This window comes from Monodelphis domestica, chromosome 6 (assembly GCF_027887165.1).
Source record: "Monodelphis domestica isolate mMonDom1 chromosome 6, mMonDom1.pri, whole genome shotgun sequence".
In the NCBI taxonomy this organism is placed as follows: domain Eukaryota; kingdom Metazoa; phylum Chordata; class Mammalia; order Didelphimorphia; family Didelphidae; genus Monodelphis; species Monodelphis domestica.
The window spans coordinates 69,235,921-69,255,625 of record NC_077232.1 but is presented as its reverse complement, the minus strand read 5'-3'; the positions used below and the strand labels follow the sequence as shown (position 1 = coordinate 69,255,625).

The window sequence follows — 19,705 nt, the reverse complement described above, 5'->3', positions numbered from 1 at the left end:
TCCCATTATTGAAAAGTTTGGATAAGTATAAGCTTCCTCTCTATTGCCTTCACAGTTGAGCCTCTCCATTGACAGAGAAAGGAGGACATACTGCAGGTGAAGTTTTTTTTTTTGAGGCATTTCTTTCCATTCTGATTGCTGCAGAGAGCCTTTATGATATCTAGTTGACAATGTTCTTGTGGACAGGGCCTCTTGCCTATTATTTCCTTTTTGTGACTCAGGTCTAACCAACTAAGCTCTAAGTAAGACCTGACTTAGTAGAACACATGTTCCTTGAGAGCAAGGAATGCCTTAAATTTGTTGTTGTTGCAATAGGCACTTAATAATGATTTTTATAAGTTAATCTGGATAATTGGATAATATATCTTCTTGATTTACATTGGTAAGTAAAAATAACTAATTGCAAAAGTCAGAAGAGTTTAGTGATATCCATGGTTTCCCTGCTGAGAGATTCAGCAGAGTACCCATGCTAAGTGAACCCTGTTGATTTTTTCCCAAGAGCTGATGATAGGGGAAATTGAATTTTTTTCATTCTCATCTAACAATTTTTCTAGCTTTCACATGAGATAGTTCAGGTTATAACAAAATAAAATGTAGATATGAAATGATCAAATACCAAAGTAGTGAAGTAAGGAAGACATTTATGAGTATTGGTCTGACTTCTTGAGCTTCTCTTCTCTGTATTTCAGTTTGATCTTCACAATGAAGACCATCATAAGCCTCTTCCTCCTTTCCTTTGTCTTGACTGTCAACAGTCAGAATGAAGCTAGAAAGTGGTTTGGTGAAGGTAAGGATATATTGACTAGTAAGACCTTAGTACACCTGTCTATACCTTCTACTTGCACAAAAATCAACTATGTTGTTTTGCAAAAACATATGAATATTGAGAGAAGGAAGGTCACTTTCCCTAGAAGGGAATACATCTTTAAGGCAGAAGGACCCCAAATGGGATGATGCTGGTATGAAATCCTGCCCCTGAAGTCTCTGACTACTACTGGAAATTAATAGTGTTCTCCTATGGTGTTGAATCACTCAGGATGTGAAATAGGAGACACTGTTGTGTTAGGACAGATTTTTTTTTTATCCTTATTCCTTTTTGACAGAAAAGGAGCAATATTAGTAAGGGGTTAAATGGTCACACAAATTGTGATGAGAGAATCTAATGTTTAAAAGTTGAACAGGGAAGGAATCCCTATTTTTAAAGGTTCATTTTGATGTTCCATTTCTATTGGGAGTCAGTGGTCTGGGGGATGCTTCCACGCCATTCATAAGGAAACATCTTTAAGTCAGGGAAGAAGCTTAATTCCCCTAAAGAGCCAGGTCAGTGCTATTGGAGCCTTGCTTGTGCCTCAGAATTCCTCTGTCATGTCTCTTCTTTTTTTTAGGTGTTAAGGAAGTGTGTTCGTTTATCTGTGAGGTGGATTCTGTTAATGATTTACCTCCTGGTGGAAATGATGCAACCGGGTATGAATTTGGTCATGTTTCTAACAGTGGAGCAAATCTGGGTTATTTTGGCATCCCTTCAAATTGAGAATGTTTACTATGGATAATACAGATAAAACTTGTCTGTGTACTTCCAAAAGTGGCTATTGCCAGATCCCAGGCAGGACCTTCAGTTTGTTAGTCCGACAAAGAGAAGTAAGATTTGGTATGTTGTTAGTACTAATACTGTATCCATTTCCTAAATGACAAGAATATCTAAGGGAGAATTTCTCCTTTTCATTTTTTTATTTTCCTGAATTTGATAGCAACACACTTGAACATTTCCAATCAGAATGAATAGTAAAATAGAACTACACAGAAACTGCATACAATTTAAAAAAGTATATAATACATTCATTCTTTGTTCCCAAACTATTCTGATTTTCAGTGACTAGTTTAAAAAAAATCCTGATGTACTTTCCTTTCCTTTCCTTTCATTTTGTTTCATTTCATTTAGTTTCCTTTCTTTTCCTAATTCCATCAATTAGTATGGTTTTCCTTTTATACTTCTGACTTGTCATTTTCTTTTTTTTACCATCTTTGTCATTATGGTGAAGGTGAGGTGGAATCTTAGAATTATTTACATGTATATTTTTCTCATCCTTAGTGATTTAGAATCTTTTCCTAATATATTTTTTAACTTTGTCTTTCTTATTTTGAGAACTTGTTCAGATATGATACAAGATAAAAGGGGATACTTCTAGAACTAGGGTTATATCTCAATAAGAGTACCTGAGGCCATTCCCTCTATGACAGGACCCCTTACTGATCCTTTTCTGAGGAAGAGGCCTCGAAGACATCTACAAGTGGAACTGACAGGGGAGATTGCCATCATATCTCTTCAGTCATTTCCTCAAGGGGTACAGTGTGATAACTGACAGTCTGTTATCACAGGAAGAGGGAGAGACAGCAGCCATACCTACATTAGCTAAGCTCCTTCCCTTTTATCTTGTATTGGGAGGCTTGGCAAGGATCTGACTGCTTATAATATTTAATAAAGGAATTCAGGTAAGTTGGGTGAAGGAAGATGGTGAGAGGTCACCCTAATATTTTCTACCTAAAGCTTCTTTGGCCCTTTCTAAAGTAATTAAACCCCACTATTATTTATGTAACTAAATGGCTGAAGCAACTACAAGGGGACAGGGGCTAGGAGGCTGGAATCTCAGGGAGCAGAGCTCTCTCCCTGAAAGTCCACAGCTCCTCCTTTTTGGTGTTTGAGATACCTTCTTCTCTGTTGGGAGGTGGTGGTGGGAGGAATCAAATTGAGGAAAGATCAATTGTAGGGTTGAAATTAAGAACTGGATCTTCTCAGGTGGCTTTGGTGAATCCTTAGCTCTCCACAATTGGTCCTGTCAGGCCCTACACCAGAACAGAACCCCTGAGGCTCCCTACAACTTTCTCCTGGTTCATTTTTTCCTTCCAGAAGTCTTTGCTCCTCAACTGCCACTGCTTCTTTTTCAGTCCTCATTTCAGAGTCCCAAATCTTCCCTGCCCCATCATTACATTTCCTTTGACAATTTATCTATTAAGGAAGTTTCTTGTTTCTATAAAATTGCATCAGTTCTATATATAAATTGGTTAGTTGACCTTTATCAGAGCAATTTATAGTAAAGATTTTTTTTCTCAGCTTTCTCTATTTTAATTGAATTGATTTTAGCTTTTACATTTTCTGTAATCAATAGAATATATTTTCTTTTTATCTTCTCTACTGGTTAGAACTCATCCCTTATCAGCTGGTATGGAATGTTCTCCCTTCTCTTCTCTTAATTATATAATCTTTTTGTATTTGGGTGACATCCATTTGGAGCTTATATGGTGTGAAATGTTCATCTAAACCGAATTTCATGCTATATTGCTTTTTATATTTCCAAGGAGGTTTGTTCTTCCTTTCTTCTCTCCTTACCTCCCTCCCTTCCTTCCTCTATAAGTTTTTATTGATGTCATGTTTTCCGAACATTATCATAGTTATCCCAATATTCTTTTGTCCCCTCCCTAAGAGTCATCCCAAAGAGCAAATAGTACTTTTTAGAGGAGATAAAGACTATCAAATTAATTGGTAAATCAATGAAGACCCAAAACATGGTCAGTGTGTAATACCTGTGAACTTCCTACTTCTACCAAGGGTTGGGAATATCCTCTCTTCTATATTCATTCAAGTTCTACTCAGTCTTTTTTTTTTAGACCCTTATCTTCTATTTTAGAATGAATATCAGTTGCAAAGGGGAGGGGAAAGAGTGGTAAAGGCTAGGTAATTGGGGTTTAAGGGACTTGCTCAAGGTCACATAGATAGAATGTATCCAAGGCCAGATTTGAATCCAGGACATCCTGTCTCTAGGCCTGACTCTTAATCCACTGAGCAAGTTAGCTGCCACCCTTCTCTGCTTGTTCTTTATATTTTTTTGCTATGTTTACTTTTGATATTTTTTGGTGTGTAGTTATTCTCTTTATTTTCATTGTAGTTGTAGATATCACCTTCTTGCCTCTGCTTACTTCACTCTTCATCAGTTCATATAGATCATACCATGCTTCTCTATATTCATCATACAGACCATTTCTTACTGCACAGTAACATTCTATTACAGTCATTTGCATTTAAGCCACAATTTGTTTTGCTATTTCCCAACTGGTAGGCATTCACTTTGATTCTAATTTTTAGCTGTCACAAAAAGTCTTGTTAATCCTCCCATCTCAGTGTTTTATCTTAACCCTACTCAATCCTTCCACTGTGCCCCCTGGAATGCCTGCTACATAAGCAACAAACTTCCCTTCATTGTAAACCTATTCCTTTCCTACACTTTCAACCCATTAATATTTACTGAAACCTGACTTTCTTCTGATGACACAGCTTTCCTGATTGCCCTTTCCAGTAGAGACTGCTTTATTGTTGTTTTTTAGTCATGTCTGACTCTTTGTAAGTTTCTTTGTAAGGGTTTTCTTGGCAAAGCTACCAGAGTGGATTGTCATTTTCTTCTTCAGTGGATTAAGGTAAATAGAGGTTAAATGAGGGAGTCACATAGCTAGTGAGTCAGGTCTCCCTGACTCTAGGCCCAGTGCTCTAATCACTGAGTGCCTAAATGCCTCTAACACAAGCAGTGGTTAAGCTATTTGCCTAGAGTCACACAGCTGAGGCTAGATTTTAACTCAGGTCTTCCTAACTCCAGTTGCCTCCAGTATTGACTGTACTTTCTCTCATTTTCCTCAGTTCACTGGTCAAGGCTAGGGAGTTAGAATACTCTTACTCCTTATTGCCACTTCTATGTTCTCCCCTTTATTCTTTCCTCAGTCTCCTTTCTTCCTTTGAGTTTCATGATATTCACATCTACCACCCAATCAAAACCCTGGTGGTGGTTCCATTGGTTCTCCTTGGTCACTTCCCTTCTTTTCTCAATGAGTTCAATAGCTGGCTTATAATTTTTCTCTCCTCATCTTTTGCTCCCATACTAGGGGAATTTGTCATACATACTGATTTGCCTTCAAGTACCCCAACCATTCACTTTCTGCACCTACTCACTTCTTATGACCTAGTCGTCCCCCTACTTCAGCAACACACAAAAGATGGTCATTCCTTTGATCTTGTCATCAGTTACAGATATACAACCATCATGTCCAAGAATTCTAAAATCATATTATCTGACCACAATCTGTTGATTTTTCAATTCTCCATCTACTTTCTCTTATATAACTCTATTCTTTATTCCCACCATTAACATGAATCCCCTGTGGTCTTTTATCTCTTCCAGGCCATCTCCTTTTCACTAGTTGCTTTTCCTTCTCTGCTCCCCATCATGACTCCTTGGTGATCTAATTCAACTCCACTGCCTTCTTCTCTCATGAATTCTTAGCAACCATATTATGTTGCAGATTCTATTGGGTGAAGCCTCAGCCTTGTATCATTCCTGCCAATTTTTTCATTTTTTGCCTATATGTGTTTTGCTGAACAAAGATGGAGGAAATCATGCAGCCCTTATGACTAGGTTCATTACTAATTGAGGTTATGTTACTTCAACTGGGCCTTCACTGATGCTAGGCAAACGCTAGGCAATCTTATTATATTTTCTTCTTGATAGCCAACTTAATACAGTGCCTTTTAAAATCTTTTCATCCTTCCTCAGTCCTCTCATAAATCCCATTTCCTCTAATTTCTAAATGGAGACACTTGCCTCATATTTTATAGAAAAAAACTGGAGCTGTTTGCCATGAACTCCTTCTTCCTTTCTTTTCCTTATCTATTATCACTCAAATGCCTCCTGCTACTCTCTCCTCCTTCACTTTTGTCTCACATGATGAAGAGACCTTATGCCTTATCAAGCCTAACCTCTCTACCTGTTCACATGATCCCATTCCATCCTGTCTCCTTAAACAGACTATCCCCTTCTGATATCCCCGTTCTTTCACTTATTTTTAGTCTCTACTTGCTTTTTCCCTTTGGTCTAAAAACATGCCCATGGCTGTCCAATCCTGAAAAAAAAACTACCTCACCACTTGATCCATTCATCCCTCTGAACTGTTGTCCTACATCTCTTCTGCCATTTGCAGCTAAACTCCTTGAAAAGGCCATCCTTAATACATGCCTCCACTTTTTCTTAACGTTTTGCATTTTGGCTTCTGTCCTTATCTTCCCACTGATAAGACTCTCTCCAAGGTACTGATCTAGTGACTACCTAATCCAGGGGCCGTTTTCAAGTTCTCATTCTCTCTGACTGCAGCTTTTGACATTTTTAATCCCTCTCTTCACTTTGACAGTTTTTTTTTCTTTGTGAGTCTCACCACTCCTCTGTCTCCTTGTTGAATCCTCCTCCAGATACAGATTTTCCCTCTAATTGTAGGAATACCTCAGTGTTTTATCCTGGGTCTTCTGTTCTTCCCTCTCTACTATTTCACTTGGTGATCTCATTTGCTCTCATGGGTTTAATTACCTTCTCTATATTGATGATTTTCAGATCTATCTTTCTTGCCTCATTCTCTCTGCTGACCTTCAATCTATTATCCCAATGTCTTTCAGACATCTCAAACTGGATGTCCAGGAGACATCTCAAAACTCAATATATGTGAAAAAGAATTCACATCTTTTCCCCTAAATCTTCCCTCCCTCCTGAATTCCCTATTATTGTAGAGGGAAATACCCTCCTCCCCATCTCTGAAGCACTTGACCAAGGATTCATCCTGGATTCCACACTATCTTTCATGTCCCACATTTAAAATGTTGCTGAGGCCTACTAATGTTACTATTGCCCTATATGTCTTCTGCCCTTTGCTGCTAAAATCCTTGAAAAGGCCACCTACAACAAATGCTTCCCATTTTTCTTAATCCTTTGCATTTTGGCTTCTGCAACACATCCTAATTATGTTTCCTTCTGTTCTATGACACTGCCATTCTTCTAGAGCAGTCCTTCATCCCCTCATACCCTGATTAATGGGTAAAGTTTATCCCTTTAATGTCCATTTAACCCCTAAAGTGAAGTTCCTAAAATGCAAGTCTCATCACATCTCCACCCTACTCAATAAATTCCAATGGTTTTCTGTTGCCTCTTAGATTGAATGAAATAATACTCTGTTTAATATACTAATCCCTCCTTTACCTAGCTTGCTTCTACCTTTCCAGGATTTTTCTTACACTTTACTGCACAACACATTCTCTTTGAGCCAGTGGCAGTAGCCTCTTGGCTGATCCATGAACAAGATATTATCTCTCAACTGTGGGTATTTTTTTTCTGACTGTCTTCCATGCCAGGAATACTGTCCCTTCTCTGCTCTGACTTCTGATCTACCTGGTTTTCTTTAAGTTCCAACTAATATTTTGTCTTCTATAGGATGCCTTCTTTATTTCCCCTTAATTCCAGTGTTTCCATCTTTTAATGATTTCCTTTTCATCCTGTATGTAGATTGCTTTGTATATATTTGTTTACATGTTATTTCCCTCATTAGACTATAAGTTCTTTAAGGAGAAGGGACTATGTTTCCCTTCTATTTATATTCCCAGAGCTTAGCACAGTGCCTAGCACATTCCAGGCACTTAGTAAATGTTTACAGAATTAATGAATAGCACAAATATTTAGTGTATCTGAATACTTCTTTTTATTGATAACTTCCTTGGGTTATAAGTCCAGTAATGGACTCTATGGTTCATAGGGTCTAGACATTTTAATCACCTTATTTTCATAATTTCAATTTTCTTTCCAAAATTGTTGTACCGGGAGTCAAGATGGCAGCTTAGCAAGCAGCAAAAGTTCAGACCTTGTGGAAGACCCTTCCTTACTGATACAGACTGAATGCTCCTAGGGCACCGAAATTCAATCTGAACAACAGGACAGAAGCGGGGAACCCTCCTTCTGGACTCTCATGGTGGGAGGGGGGAGAACATCAATACACTGGAAGGGTAAAGAGGTCAGAGACAGGAAATACTGAACTTTTACGTGCTTTGAAAGTGACTCAGAGAGGGAAAAACAATCCAATCCATTGGGGGCAGAGAATAGATTTGCATCCTATAGGGGAGTAGAAGGGTAACAAATGGTCTGGTGGGGAGGGAAGCAGTACAAGAGAGGGAGGGAGCAGGGGGTTAATTTTAGAAAGACCACAGGGAAAATAAGGGGGGGATAAATAGGGAGGGGATTAGAAAGGGAAGTAAAATAAGGGTGGGAACAAGGGGGACTGTTCAAAAGCAAACATTGGTGTAGAAGAAAATAGTGAAAGAAGAAAAGGCAGGTAAAGGAGCAGAAATCAAAATGCTGGGAAATACACAGCTAGTAATCATAACTCTGAATGTGAATGGAATGAACTCACCCATAAAAAGCAAGCGAATAGCAGAGTGGATTAGAGTCCAAAACCCTACCATATGCTGTCTATAAGAAATACATATGAGAAAGGTAGATATACATAGGGTGAAAGTAAGAGGGTGGAGCCAAAATTGTTGTACCATTTCACAGCTCCAACAACAATGTATTAGTGTTCCTATAATTCCAAACCCTTCCATCATGACTATTCCAGTAGGTTTTTTCAAATAGCCATTCATTACCCTAGTTGTTGGGATTTGAAATTTATCAAATATCATGTTATTATGTCAACCTACTTCTTGTATGCCTAATCTTTTCCATGAATCAATATCTTTATTTTAGAAAATAGTATGAAATAATTTAAAATACCATTACTTTTTAACATAGTATGAAGTCTGGTATTGTTATGCCTTCTTTTTTCCTGTTTTTTCATTAAGCACTTTTGAAATTCTAATTTTTTCTATACATGATTTTTTAAAACCATATTTTATAGTTCTTTTAAGTAAGTTAAGAAAGAGTTCTTTCTTAACTTGATTGAGATGCCATTGACTAGGTATATTGATTTAGATAGCATTCTCCCTTTTGTTGTGTTTGGCACAGCCAACGTGTAAGATGATTTCTGAGGCCACTTGTTAGTATCTTGCTCCTGACTTGTCAGATGCTGATCTGGGTCTGGGGACTGTGGTGATGAACAGTGATTGTCCATGGCCTTTTTTGATCTCTTCTCAGAGGGCTTCCTTCCACTTTTATGTATTACAGTAAATGAAATGGGAGGGGTTGGGAAAGATGTGAAATGGTGATTTCTCTAATACATGTCTTCCTCTCTTCCAGTTATAATGGGGATTCCACATTTAAAAGCAACATCCAGAAAGATGATGCTGCGGGCCGATGCTTCCATTAATCTGTTTAGTACACAAATGGCAGGAACCTCGACTCCTAAGTTGGCTTTGCTTCTTGATAACTCCTCTACATAGCTTGTGAGCTTCTCCTGGAGTAACCCTTCTTCCTTGCTCCCCCAACCCACTATTGCATGTGTGCAAGGTGTAGCTGCTAACATGTTTGCATTTAATAAACATCAGTGCTGAACATAAACTTTCTTAATCTCTTTGCATTTATGTTGAAGCCAAATGATCTGTGGCTCTTTGACCTTGGGTCTGACTTCTTGAATGAAACCTGGTTGGATAGCTGAGTGACCACATTCCTGGCCTTTTAGAGACCCCATGTTAATTTTTCTTAATAACACAGCCCTGTGTCCCAAGCCTAGTTTTGTAGTGATTCTAAGTACCTCTCTATAAGTCATCCAAGAGGACTGATTCCAAAGTGTATTATCAGAAATCATGGGGGAATCTAGAAATATAATAAAATAAAATAACACAATATAATCTGGAAAGGAAAATAGTTCATGAACTGTATTTTCTGATTAAGATTCCTTTCTCATTATGCCTATCTTCATCCACTTTCATCCCACAAATGCTTTTGTTTCTGCCCTTTTCAATGGCAATAGTTTGTAGTTTCCATTTCTTACATTCCAATACCCTTAATCCTTATTCTCAGTGTATTCTTCCCCAAATCTGTTCCCTATATTGTCCAATCCAAGTCCAGACTCCTTGGTATTTGCCACCTTCTTTATTCATTGTCTGGTATAAAACTCTTTTGATACCCTGTAATTGTCTTGGAGCACACCCTCAATATACACTCTATAACTAGTATCCTTGTGTGTTTTATTCCTCTTCAGTGCTGTTAGCTTAGAATTACTACTTTTCAATTTTGGATATCCCTAATTAACCTTTTCAGTCTTTCCCACAAAATATTTCGCCCTAAGAATGCCTAATCTCAGTTTCTAACTGCCTTGGCATCCACTCCCCAGTTCCCAGTGTTCAGAGTTCCCTTGATGTCCATTACCTGTGTCCAGTCTTTTTTTTTTTAACTTCACATGATTGTAAGGGGAATAGAAGAAAGACAAACAGCAAAACCAATGTTTGCTGGGTTCATTGACAAAAACCAATTAGGGGGCAGTACCCTTTTGGCATCAGAGTATACATTCAAATAAATGTTCAATCAAACTGCAGTTCAATCAACCACACCCAAAGATTCCTCAGGTACTTCCAATGATAAGGAACCATCTGGGTAGCAAGTTATTGTGGCTCTGAGTTTGCAAAGAAGTTCCCTCCCCAGAAAATTTAAAGGGGAGTCAGGCATCAAAAGGAAAGAATGTTGTACTTCTAGGGGTCCTACAGGCACCATTCTAGGGGAAAGCTTTTTAACTCTTTGGGGGTATCCCTGACACTCCCATTACATTCTCTGAGTCAATGGAATAGCAATATAAATCAGGTGTTCTCTTTAATATATACCTGGAAGCTCCAGTGTCTAAAAGACAATCATAATAGGTATTACCCACCTTTAAGGTAATATGGGGCTCATCAGTATGGTAGGGCAGTGGATAGGGACAATGGGTAGTAGGACATCAGGGTCTGGAAAATCAAGGTTGTATCCTCTGATTCCTGTACCCCAGTCCCCACCCCAGACACCTTCATAATATTTGGGAAGTTCCTTGGGCACCTCCCTGAGGGGTACCCCCTGAGGTGCATTAGCACCCCAAGTATTTTTTGGATGAGCACCACTTAAGTTATATTGTGGAGTCATTTGGTTTGAGTTATCACTTTTCCAATATCTATTCCTATAGTTATCATTCCTAAAGTTGTGGTTTCTATTATTATTATTATAGTTATTTCTATAATTATCATTTCTGAAGTTTTTATTAAACTGCATATTCCTTCTGATTACCTTGAACAAAGTTCTATTCTCTATCGTTCTGTGGCCTTTCTTCTCACAGAACTGGCAGGTAATGGATAGATAGTTAGATTCTTGGAGAGGGGCAAGTGCCATTGGTTGAGTATCATACCCTCTTTCCAGTTTAACAATCCTGTCTGTTAAATATGTAAATTGTTTCTCAATTTTCTCCATGAAATCATTAGTCTTTTCTTCCTTTTCTTTGTTTCCCTTTGAAACATATAAAGCAGTTTTTCCCAATTCTTTAAGGTCCATCTGTAGACATCTTGTGCAATGTGTTCTAAAATAATCCCTAATCTTCTGCTCACAGGAAAGCTGACTCCAACTCAAGGGGAGATGAGGAAAAACCACCGTCTGAAAATTGGCTTCTTCAATCAGCAGTATGCAGAGCAACTACGCATGGAAGAGACTGCCACCGAGTACCTTCAGCAGGGCTTCAACATGCCTTACCAGGACGCCAGAAAGTGTCTGGGCCGATTTGGCCTGGAGAGCCATGCCCATACCATCCAGATCTGCAAACTCTCAGGTGGACAGAAAGCTCGAGTAGTGTTTGCTGAGCTGGCCTGTCGGGAGCCAGATGTCCTCATACTGGATGAACCAACCAACAACTTGGATATAGAGTCTATTGACGCTTTGGGAGAAGCTATCAATGAATACAAGGGTGCTGTAATTGTCGTCAGTCATGATGCTTGGCTAATCACAGAAACCAACTGCCAGCTTTGGGTGGTAGAAGAGCAGCGTGTTAGCCAGATTGATGGAGACTTCGAAGACTATAAGAGGGAGGTGCTGGAGGCCCTGGGTGAGGTCATGGTCAATCGACCTCGGGAGTGAGGTTTTCCTCCTGAATGCCATTCTAGCTAATCAGCCTATGTGGCCTGGAGGTCCCTCCTCCTTCCCCCTCCCCTCCCACCACCACCACCACTACCACTACTTGCAAAAAAGGGCTCATCATCAACCAATGCAAGACCACTGAGACATCTGCAGGTGGGGCTTTGCCTGGTGTGCCAAGAAGACCATCACTTTAATTGATGCACAGATCAGATGGAAATACTGGCTTTGGCTTTGATATCTTGCAGTGTAGGTGGAGAAACTATGGCTACCACAATGCATCATTGAACATTGACAGTATAGATAATGGTTCATCTGACAGATCCTCTGATTTGAATAAGCTTTGCACCACCACTTCACCAGATGCAGCACAGCGGCTGTGCAGTGGAGTTTGAGCCACCCTTCTCCGACCGTGCTGTGTCTCTGATGCTCTGCCCCTTCTTGCAGTCACAGTTTATAGGGACCCAGGTTATGGGCATAGAGCCTTGGGTCCACCTGTCAGCACTACTTTGAGGAGTGATCCTGTTTTATTTTTTTGGCCTAATTGGCTCCAAGAGGCCCTAGGAACCTGACAGGAACCTCCAGCTGCATTGCAGAGGTGGAGGAGGTCACACCAGATGCCTATTCAGTGGGGATCATGGTCTTTAGAGGGGATGGAGCCTGTTTGCTGCTGGTGTCTACGATCTCTTTGTATTTGTGGATTAGGGGGCAGGGAAGGGATGCTGCTGAACCTTGTCCCTCTGTGTGCCAGGGGATGGAATAAAGGAGAGTGAATTGCCAAAAAAAAATCCCTAATCACTTTGCAAGAGTTACTGACAAAGTGCCTCCTAATTTGTTTTATGCAATTTTCTTTAGAAAGGTCAAAATCCAGGTATCGATCCCCAAACTCAATTATTCTGTCCATGAATCTGGAGGGTGTCTCTTCCTCATTTTGCTTAATTCTTTCAAATTCTGTCCACTTATCTGTACTGTCTGCACACTCTCTTATGGCTGTTAAGATGGCCTCCCTACAATGGTATAGTTGTAAATAATCCTCAGAGTTGATCCTGAGATGGCCAGTATGCTGCATTGCATCCCCGGGTTTAATTGACATGAGAAATTATTTTATTTTTCTCACGTTCAGTTAAAAAAGCCTGTAGCAAGTTTTCAACATCTTTGTAAGATGGATTATACTGAAAAAATATGTCTGTCATCTTTTTTGTTACTAGAAAAGGATCTTGTTCATATGTGGGAATATTTCATGTGAATTCATTTATTTCTTGGGGTATATGTGGTATATTGTGGTATATTGTGCCTTAGATTCACCACATCCACATTGCATCCTATTTCAGGTACTTCTCTTAGAGGAAAAAGGCCTCTAGTTGAATTTGGTACCTGTGGGTCAGTTTGACTAGAACGAGTTTCTTTTTTTTTTTTTAAACCCTTACCTTCCATCTTGGAGTCAATACTGTGTATTGGCTCCAAGGCAGAAGAGTGGTAAGGGTAGGCAATGGGGGTCAAGTGACTTGCCCAGGGTCACACAGCTGGGAAGTATCTGAGGCCAGATTTGAACCTAGGACCTCCTGTCTCTAGGGCTAGCTCTCAATCCACTGAGCTACCCAGCTGCCCCCTAGAACGAGTTTCTTTACAAGGATGAGATTTCCTTGGGGCTAGAATTGGTTTTTTGTAGGAGGACATTTCCTTGTGGCTGGAATTGGTTTTTGGGTAGGAGAAGGAACAGGAGGAACTGGGATTTCAGAAGTTTGGGTTTCAGGAGAAGGGTCTTGGGGATTAAGTTAAGCCAAGATTTGCAGACCATGAGAGAACCAGTCTGTTAGCTGAGCTATAGGAGAGGTGTTTTCCATCTCCATTTTGGGGGAGGGAATTTCCTCATTTAGAGGTTCAGAAACAGATTTGTCAGGCTCAGACATGTTTTTGGTGGGGTCAGTATTTGCCAATTGATCCTGTAAGAAGCATTTTAAACTATTCAATTGGTTTTTCATGTTTTCCTGCATTTTACCTTCAAATTTTTGCATGTTTTTCTACATTTTAGCTTCAGAATTTTTCAAGTTAGCATTTCTCATCACAGTATTTAGGAGTATAAAAAGGAAATTACCTAATAACATAAGAAATTGGACATATTCTGAAATCTTTAGTGTCCCTAATTTTTCAACAGCCATACAAATGTCATAGAATGTAGTATTTACTTATATATATATATATTTTTTTTTTTTTGGGTAGTTATTTTCTTAGCGGGCCCCACAAGTTTTTTTTTTTTTCACTCGTCACTTAATTTTAAAACTAGAGACATGTGGGGAGCAGGACAAGGCCAAAACTTTCTCCAGGTTTCTCTCACTGTTAATTAAGAGTAATCTAGGCAGTATTGTCAGTGAGGGTTGCCTAATTGGGTTGTTTGTTCCCTAAGGGAAAGGGGATTTGTATGTAAATACCTTCCCCAGTCCTGCTGCTTTTAGATTTTTTTTAACATTATTTTATTTGGTCATTTCCAAACATTATTCACTGGAAACAAAGATCATTTTCTTTTCCTCCCCCCCCCCCCCCTTTCTCTCTCCCATAGCCGATGTACGATTCCACTGGTTATCACATGTGTTCCTGTTTCTAACCCATTTCCATGTTGTTGGTATTTGCATTAGAGGGTTCATTTAGAGTCTCTCCTCAGTCCTATCACCTCCACCCCTGTAATCAGGCAGTTGCTTTTCCTCGTTGTTTTTACTCCCACAGTTTATCCTCTGCTTGTGGGTAGTATTTTTTAGATCCCTGCAGATTGTTCAGGGACATTGCATTGATACTAATGGAGAAGTCCATTACCTTTGATTGTACCACAGTGTATCAGTCTCTGTGTATAATGATTTCCTGGTTCTGCTCCTTTCGCTCTGCATCACTTCTTGGAGGTTGTTCCAGTCTCCATGGAATTCCTCCACTTTATTATTCCTTTTAGCACAATAGTATTCCATCACCAACATATACCACAATTTGTTCAGTCATTCCCCAATTGTTTTAGTTTAGTTTTAGTTGTGTGGAGAGTGTTTTGTAGTTGTGTTCATCCCCTCGTTTTCCAATTTTTGGCTACCACAAAGAGTGCAGTTATGAATATTCTTGTACAAGTCTTTTTCCTTATGATCTCTTTGGGGTACAAACCCAGCAGTGCTATAGCTGGATCAAAGGGCAGACAGTCATTTATCACCCTTTGGGCATAGTTCCAAATTGCCCTCCAGAATGGTTGGATCAATTCACAACTCCACCAGCAATGAATTAGTGTCCCTACTTTGCCACATCCCCTCCAGCATTCATTACTTTCCTTTGCTATCATGTTAGCCAATCTGCTAGGTGTGAAGTGATACCTTAGAGTTGTTTTGATTTGCATCTCTCTGATTATAAGAGTTGTAGAGCATTTTTTCATGTGCTTATTAATAGTTTTGATTTCTTTGGCTGAGAACTGCCTGTTCATGTCCCTTGCCCATTTATCAATTGGAGAATGGCTTGATTTTTTGTACAATTGATTTAGCTCTTTGTAAATTTGAGTAATTAAACCTTTGTTAGAGGTTTTTATGAAGATTGTTTCCCAATTTGTTGCTTCCCTTCTGATTTTAGTTACGTTGGTTTTGTTTGTACAAAAACTTTTTAATTTGATGTATTCCAGATTATTTGTTTTGCATTTTGTAACCCTTTCTAAGTCTTGTTTGGTTTTGAAGTCTTTCCCTTCCCAAAGGTCTGACATGTGTACTATTCTGTGTTCGCCTAATTTTCTTATAGTTTCCTTCTTTATGTTCAAGTCATTCACCCATTTTGAATTTATCTTGGTGTAGGGTGTGAGGTGTTGATCTAAACCTAATCTTTCCCACACTGTCCTCCAATTTTCCCAGCAGTTTTTATGAAATAGTGGATTTTTGTCCCAAAAGCTGGGATCTTTGGGTTTGTCATATACTGTCTTGCTGAGGTCACTTATCCTGAGTCTATTCCACCGATCCTCCTTTCTGTCTCTTAGCCGGTACCAGATTGTTTTGGTGACCGCTGCTTTATAATATAGTCTGAGATCTGGGACTGCAAGGCCCCCTTCCTTTGCATTTTTTTCATTATTTCCCTGGATATCCTTGATCCTTTGTTATTCCAAATGAACTTTGTTATGGTTTTTTCTAAATCAGTAAAAAAAATTTTTGGAAGTTCCATGGGTATGGCACTAAATAGATAGATGGGTTTGGGTAGGATGGTCATTTTTATTATATTGGCTTGTCCTACCCATGAGCAGTTAATGTTTTTCCAATTGTTCAAGTCTAGTTTTAGTTGTGTGGAGAGTGTTTTGTAGTTGTGTTCATATAGTTACTTTGTTTGTCTTGGGAGATAGATTCCTGGGTATTTTGTTTTGTTTAAGGTGATTTTGAATGGGATTTCTCTTTCTAGTTCTTGCTACTGAGCTGTGTTGGAGATATATAGAAATGCTGATTCCCATATGCTATAAAAATCCAGTCTCTTTTCTGTCTTTCGTAAGTTTGGCAATTTTCTGTAGTCCTGGCTGATGATTGAGTATGTGCATATTGCTGCAATGGTCCTACAGGCTTGTGGGACATAAATCACTTTATTGACCCCTGATTCAAGGACCCGTTATGGGCTTACTCTCTCTCTTGCTTACCCAGAATTTTTATGTACCATTTAATTTTGATTTTTTTCTTCTATTTTTTAAAATGTTTTTGATTTCCTTTTTTACGATTGATTCACATACCTCCTAACTCAGTCATGTATACTTGGGTGATCTGTGTGGTTGTCAACACTCTCCTCAGGGGACATTGTATAATTGGAATCTGTTACAGTAAAAACTACTGAGATAGGGAGGATATAATTTTGGTGTAGCACCTCCTCTTGCTCTTTTATCTTCCTGTTGGGGCTTTGGTGAAGTGGAGTTTTTTTTTTTTTAAACCCTTACCTTCCGTCTTGGAGTCAATACTGTGTATTGGCTCCAAGGCAGAAGAGTGGTAAGGGCTAGGCAATGGGGGTCAAGTGACTTGCCCAGGGTCACACAGCTGGGAAGTGGCTGAAGCCAGATTTGAACCTAGGACCTCCCGTCTCTAGGACTGGTTCTCAATCCACTGTGCTACCCAGCTGCCCCCAGAAGTGGAGTTTTTAAACAGGCAAGGAGAACTTAGTCATGTGGTCTTAATTTTGTTAAATAATTAGGTTTTCTTAACTTCTATTTCCTTTTTATTCCTTCTACTTCAAGTAATTATTAATAAACAAAAATATAATTCTTAGAGTGTTGGAAATTAATTTAAGTCCTACAGTACCTAAATCACATATGATTCCAGAGAAAAGGGATTATCTGTTATAAAATAAAATGTATATTTCATGTAAATGTTATAACAACATGAACATAGAAATGCATTGTTAAGACATATAATGAATTAATTCTCCTCTGTCCTGACATTTGCTTCCTCATGCCTTTCTATTGGATTTACAAGATAGATCATTCTCACAGCAAACTACTCTTTGTTATTCTCTTTGTTCTCTAATCATTCACCACTCCAAAAGCTAAGATAATATACCACTTAAAGTATAGGCTTCCTCCACTCAATGTACAATGTTATGGAGTGCCTACAGTAATACTAAACATTATTTATGTGATAGCATTTACCTGCCTTTTATTTCAAATTCTCCCATACACAATAACATGATGATCAAAAACTGCATTGGTGATTGTGGGCATATCCTGTGGAACAATGAGTGCACCCAGTTGGCCTAGAGAATGGGAAATCAAGTTCTGCATGTGTGTTTGGTTATAGGCTCAGAGTGTGGAGGCTGAGTTCTTAAAAGAAATCATCCACAAACAGAGATTTTAAAATATTGACTTTTAGGTCATGAAATTCTTCTTCCTTTGGAGGATAAATAACTAGACTTGGCCCTTCCCCACAGTGGGTTAAAAATTATACCACAATCACTGCAATTAAACAGATGAATTCTTAGAAAGAATTGTGTTGTCTAATATTTTATTGGCATTGATATGTGATAGAATTTGGATAATATTTTACTGATATTTATTTATTTGATAGGAATCTAATGCAAGTTTAATTAAAATTTAATTTAAATTTAATTTAAATTTAATTTAATTAAAATTAGGAAACTAGAATTTGAGGAAAACATGCAAATAGGAAAGAAGGCCAAGAATCTGGTTTTGGGCCATGCAGTTGGGGAAAGGTGATCATTCAAAATTATTTCTGCCATCAGCTTGGGGCAAATACTTGTATAGGGATTTATAAAATCATGCTGCATATTTGCCAAGTTGGTTTCTCATTTATTCCTTTGGATGGTGGGTTGGAATGAATACAGTTTTCCCTGCCCTGAAAATCTGCACTACCTCTCAACTTCCGTAGGTATTGAGGTACAGAGAGAACATACAGGTGAGCTCAAATCTCAATGAGACATCTTCCTCCTCTATTCTTGATGGATCTTTTTTTGTAAATTCAATTCTAAAAATTTTTATGGGGTGGAACCATGTCTCCATGATTCCTTAGTATCAGCAGAAGAAATGACTCAACAAAAGACATGTGAAATGATTCAGTGAGCCTAATGGAGTGTATGAGGGCCAATACCTAAAATGTTCTCAGCAATGACTTCAGTAAATGAAAAGAAAGAGGTCTCTGCCTCAAAGCTCATGGAATGTGGGTAAAATTGGGTGGTGGGTGAAGAGAGATTTTTCCATAAGAGGCTTCTGGACCTTTCAGATATGAAATAATTGTAATGCAAATGAAAACAAAAGAAAATGAGGGAGTAGGCTCATTGGTCTTAAGGTATATCTCAAAAGGGAAGTGATGAGCCTTCATTGTTTTCTCTGATCATATACTTCCTAAAAGTCAGTCCATGAAATGTAATGAAGTCTACCATGATCATCTTCCTCTTCTCTTTGATCCTCTGTGTAAAGAGCCAAAATTGTTTTTTTTTTTAGATTCTGCAAGGTTCATGAAGCAGGTTGATCAAAGTAAAGAATCTAGGCAGTAATGAGTTCTCTATAGCTGTCTGTCCCCCAAATTTAGTGTGAATGGAAGGCAGATTTCCATTTGAAACTAGTATTGCCTAAGAAATGTACAAAGATAATCTTGATAAACACACCTTAAATTTACCAGGAGGAATAGCAGTGTGGTGGAAGGGAGAAAGAGGTGACTCCTAAACTGAGAAGACTCCAGTTCATGTTCTGTCTCTGAAACCACAGACTCTTTGACTCCAGGCAAATCACTTAATTTTGTGTGCTCCAGACACTTCTATAAGACTTTAATATCCACTGCATGTGCAATGTCTTGTGTGAGAGAATTTTCCCACCAGAAACTCTTCATGGAGAAGATCTAGATTGGATAATCCAAGTCAAAACTATGGTGATTCAGGAGTTGTTGATGGCATCAACATATTAATACATTCATGTGGTATGGTGCTCTGTTCCCTAGCTTGAGGAAGGTGACTGAGGTTGGGCTACTGTTCTATACAAACACAATCTCTTCTCTGAAAAAGACAAATGTCTGTATGGTGAGGAATTGAGGGAAAATAAAGTTACAAGTTTGTACCTGAGCAATGCCAGTGGTTGGGCCAATACTAACTGGAAAGAATATATAGTTATAATATGAGCCACAGAGGTTTTGATGAGAGAAGAGATGAAAGCCTCAGAAGAATACTAATATGTAAAAGGGGGCAGAAATGAAAAAAATGAGTTTTTTTTTTTCAGATTCAGCATTGGAAATCGTAGATTTGTTTTTAGTAAAAAAAAAAACTGAAGGTTTACTTTAATGTGCTATGGCTATGGATACCAGGGAACTGGGGAGAGGCAGCCAAGGAAGAGAATTCTTTAGATTAGTAGAGGA

At 38.7% G+C, this 19,705-nt stretch overlaps 1 protein-coding gene across 1 annotated transcript; it reads left to right on the top strand.

Annotated features, from left to right (window-relative positions):
• The first annotated feature begins 702 nt into the window (after nt 1-702).
• On the top strand, nt 703-11,873 carry LOC130455220 (ATP-binding cassette sub-family F member 1-like). The gene is made up of 4 exons (XM_056803792.1): nt 703-787; nt 1,386-1,464; nt 11,048-11,094; nt 11,353-11,873. The coding sequence occupies exons 1-4, from the start codon at nt 703-705 to the stop codon at nt 11,871-11,873; spliced, it is 732 nt and encodes a 243-aa protein (XP_056659770.1).
• Nucleotides 11,874-19,705: the final 7,832 nt, after the last annotated feature.

Coding starts and splice junctions, on each gene's coding strand:
- LOC130455220 (XM_056803792.1), top strand. CDS start 703: ATGAAGACCATCATAAGCCTCTTCCTCCTTTCCTTTGTCTTGACTGTC. Junction 788..1,385: donor TAGAAAGTGGTTTGGTGAAG/GTAAGGATATAT, acceptor TCTTTTTTTTAG/GTGTTAAGGAAGTGTGTTCG. Junction 1,465..11,047: donor GGTGGAAATGATGCAACCGG/GTATGAATTTGG, acceptor CCTTGAACAAAG/TTCTATTCTCTATCGTTCTG.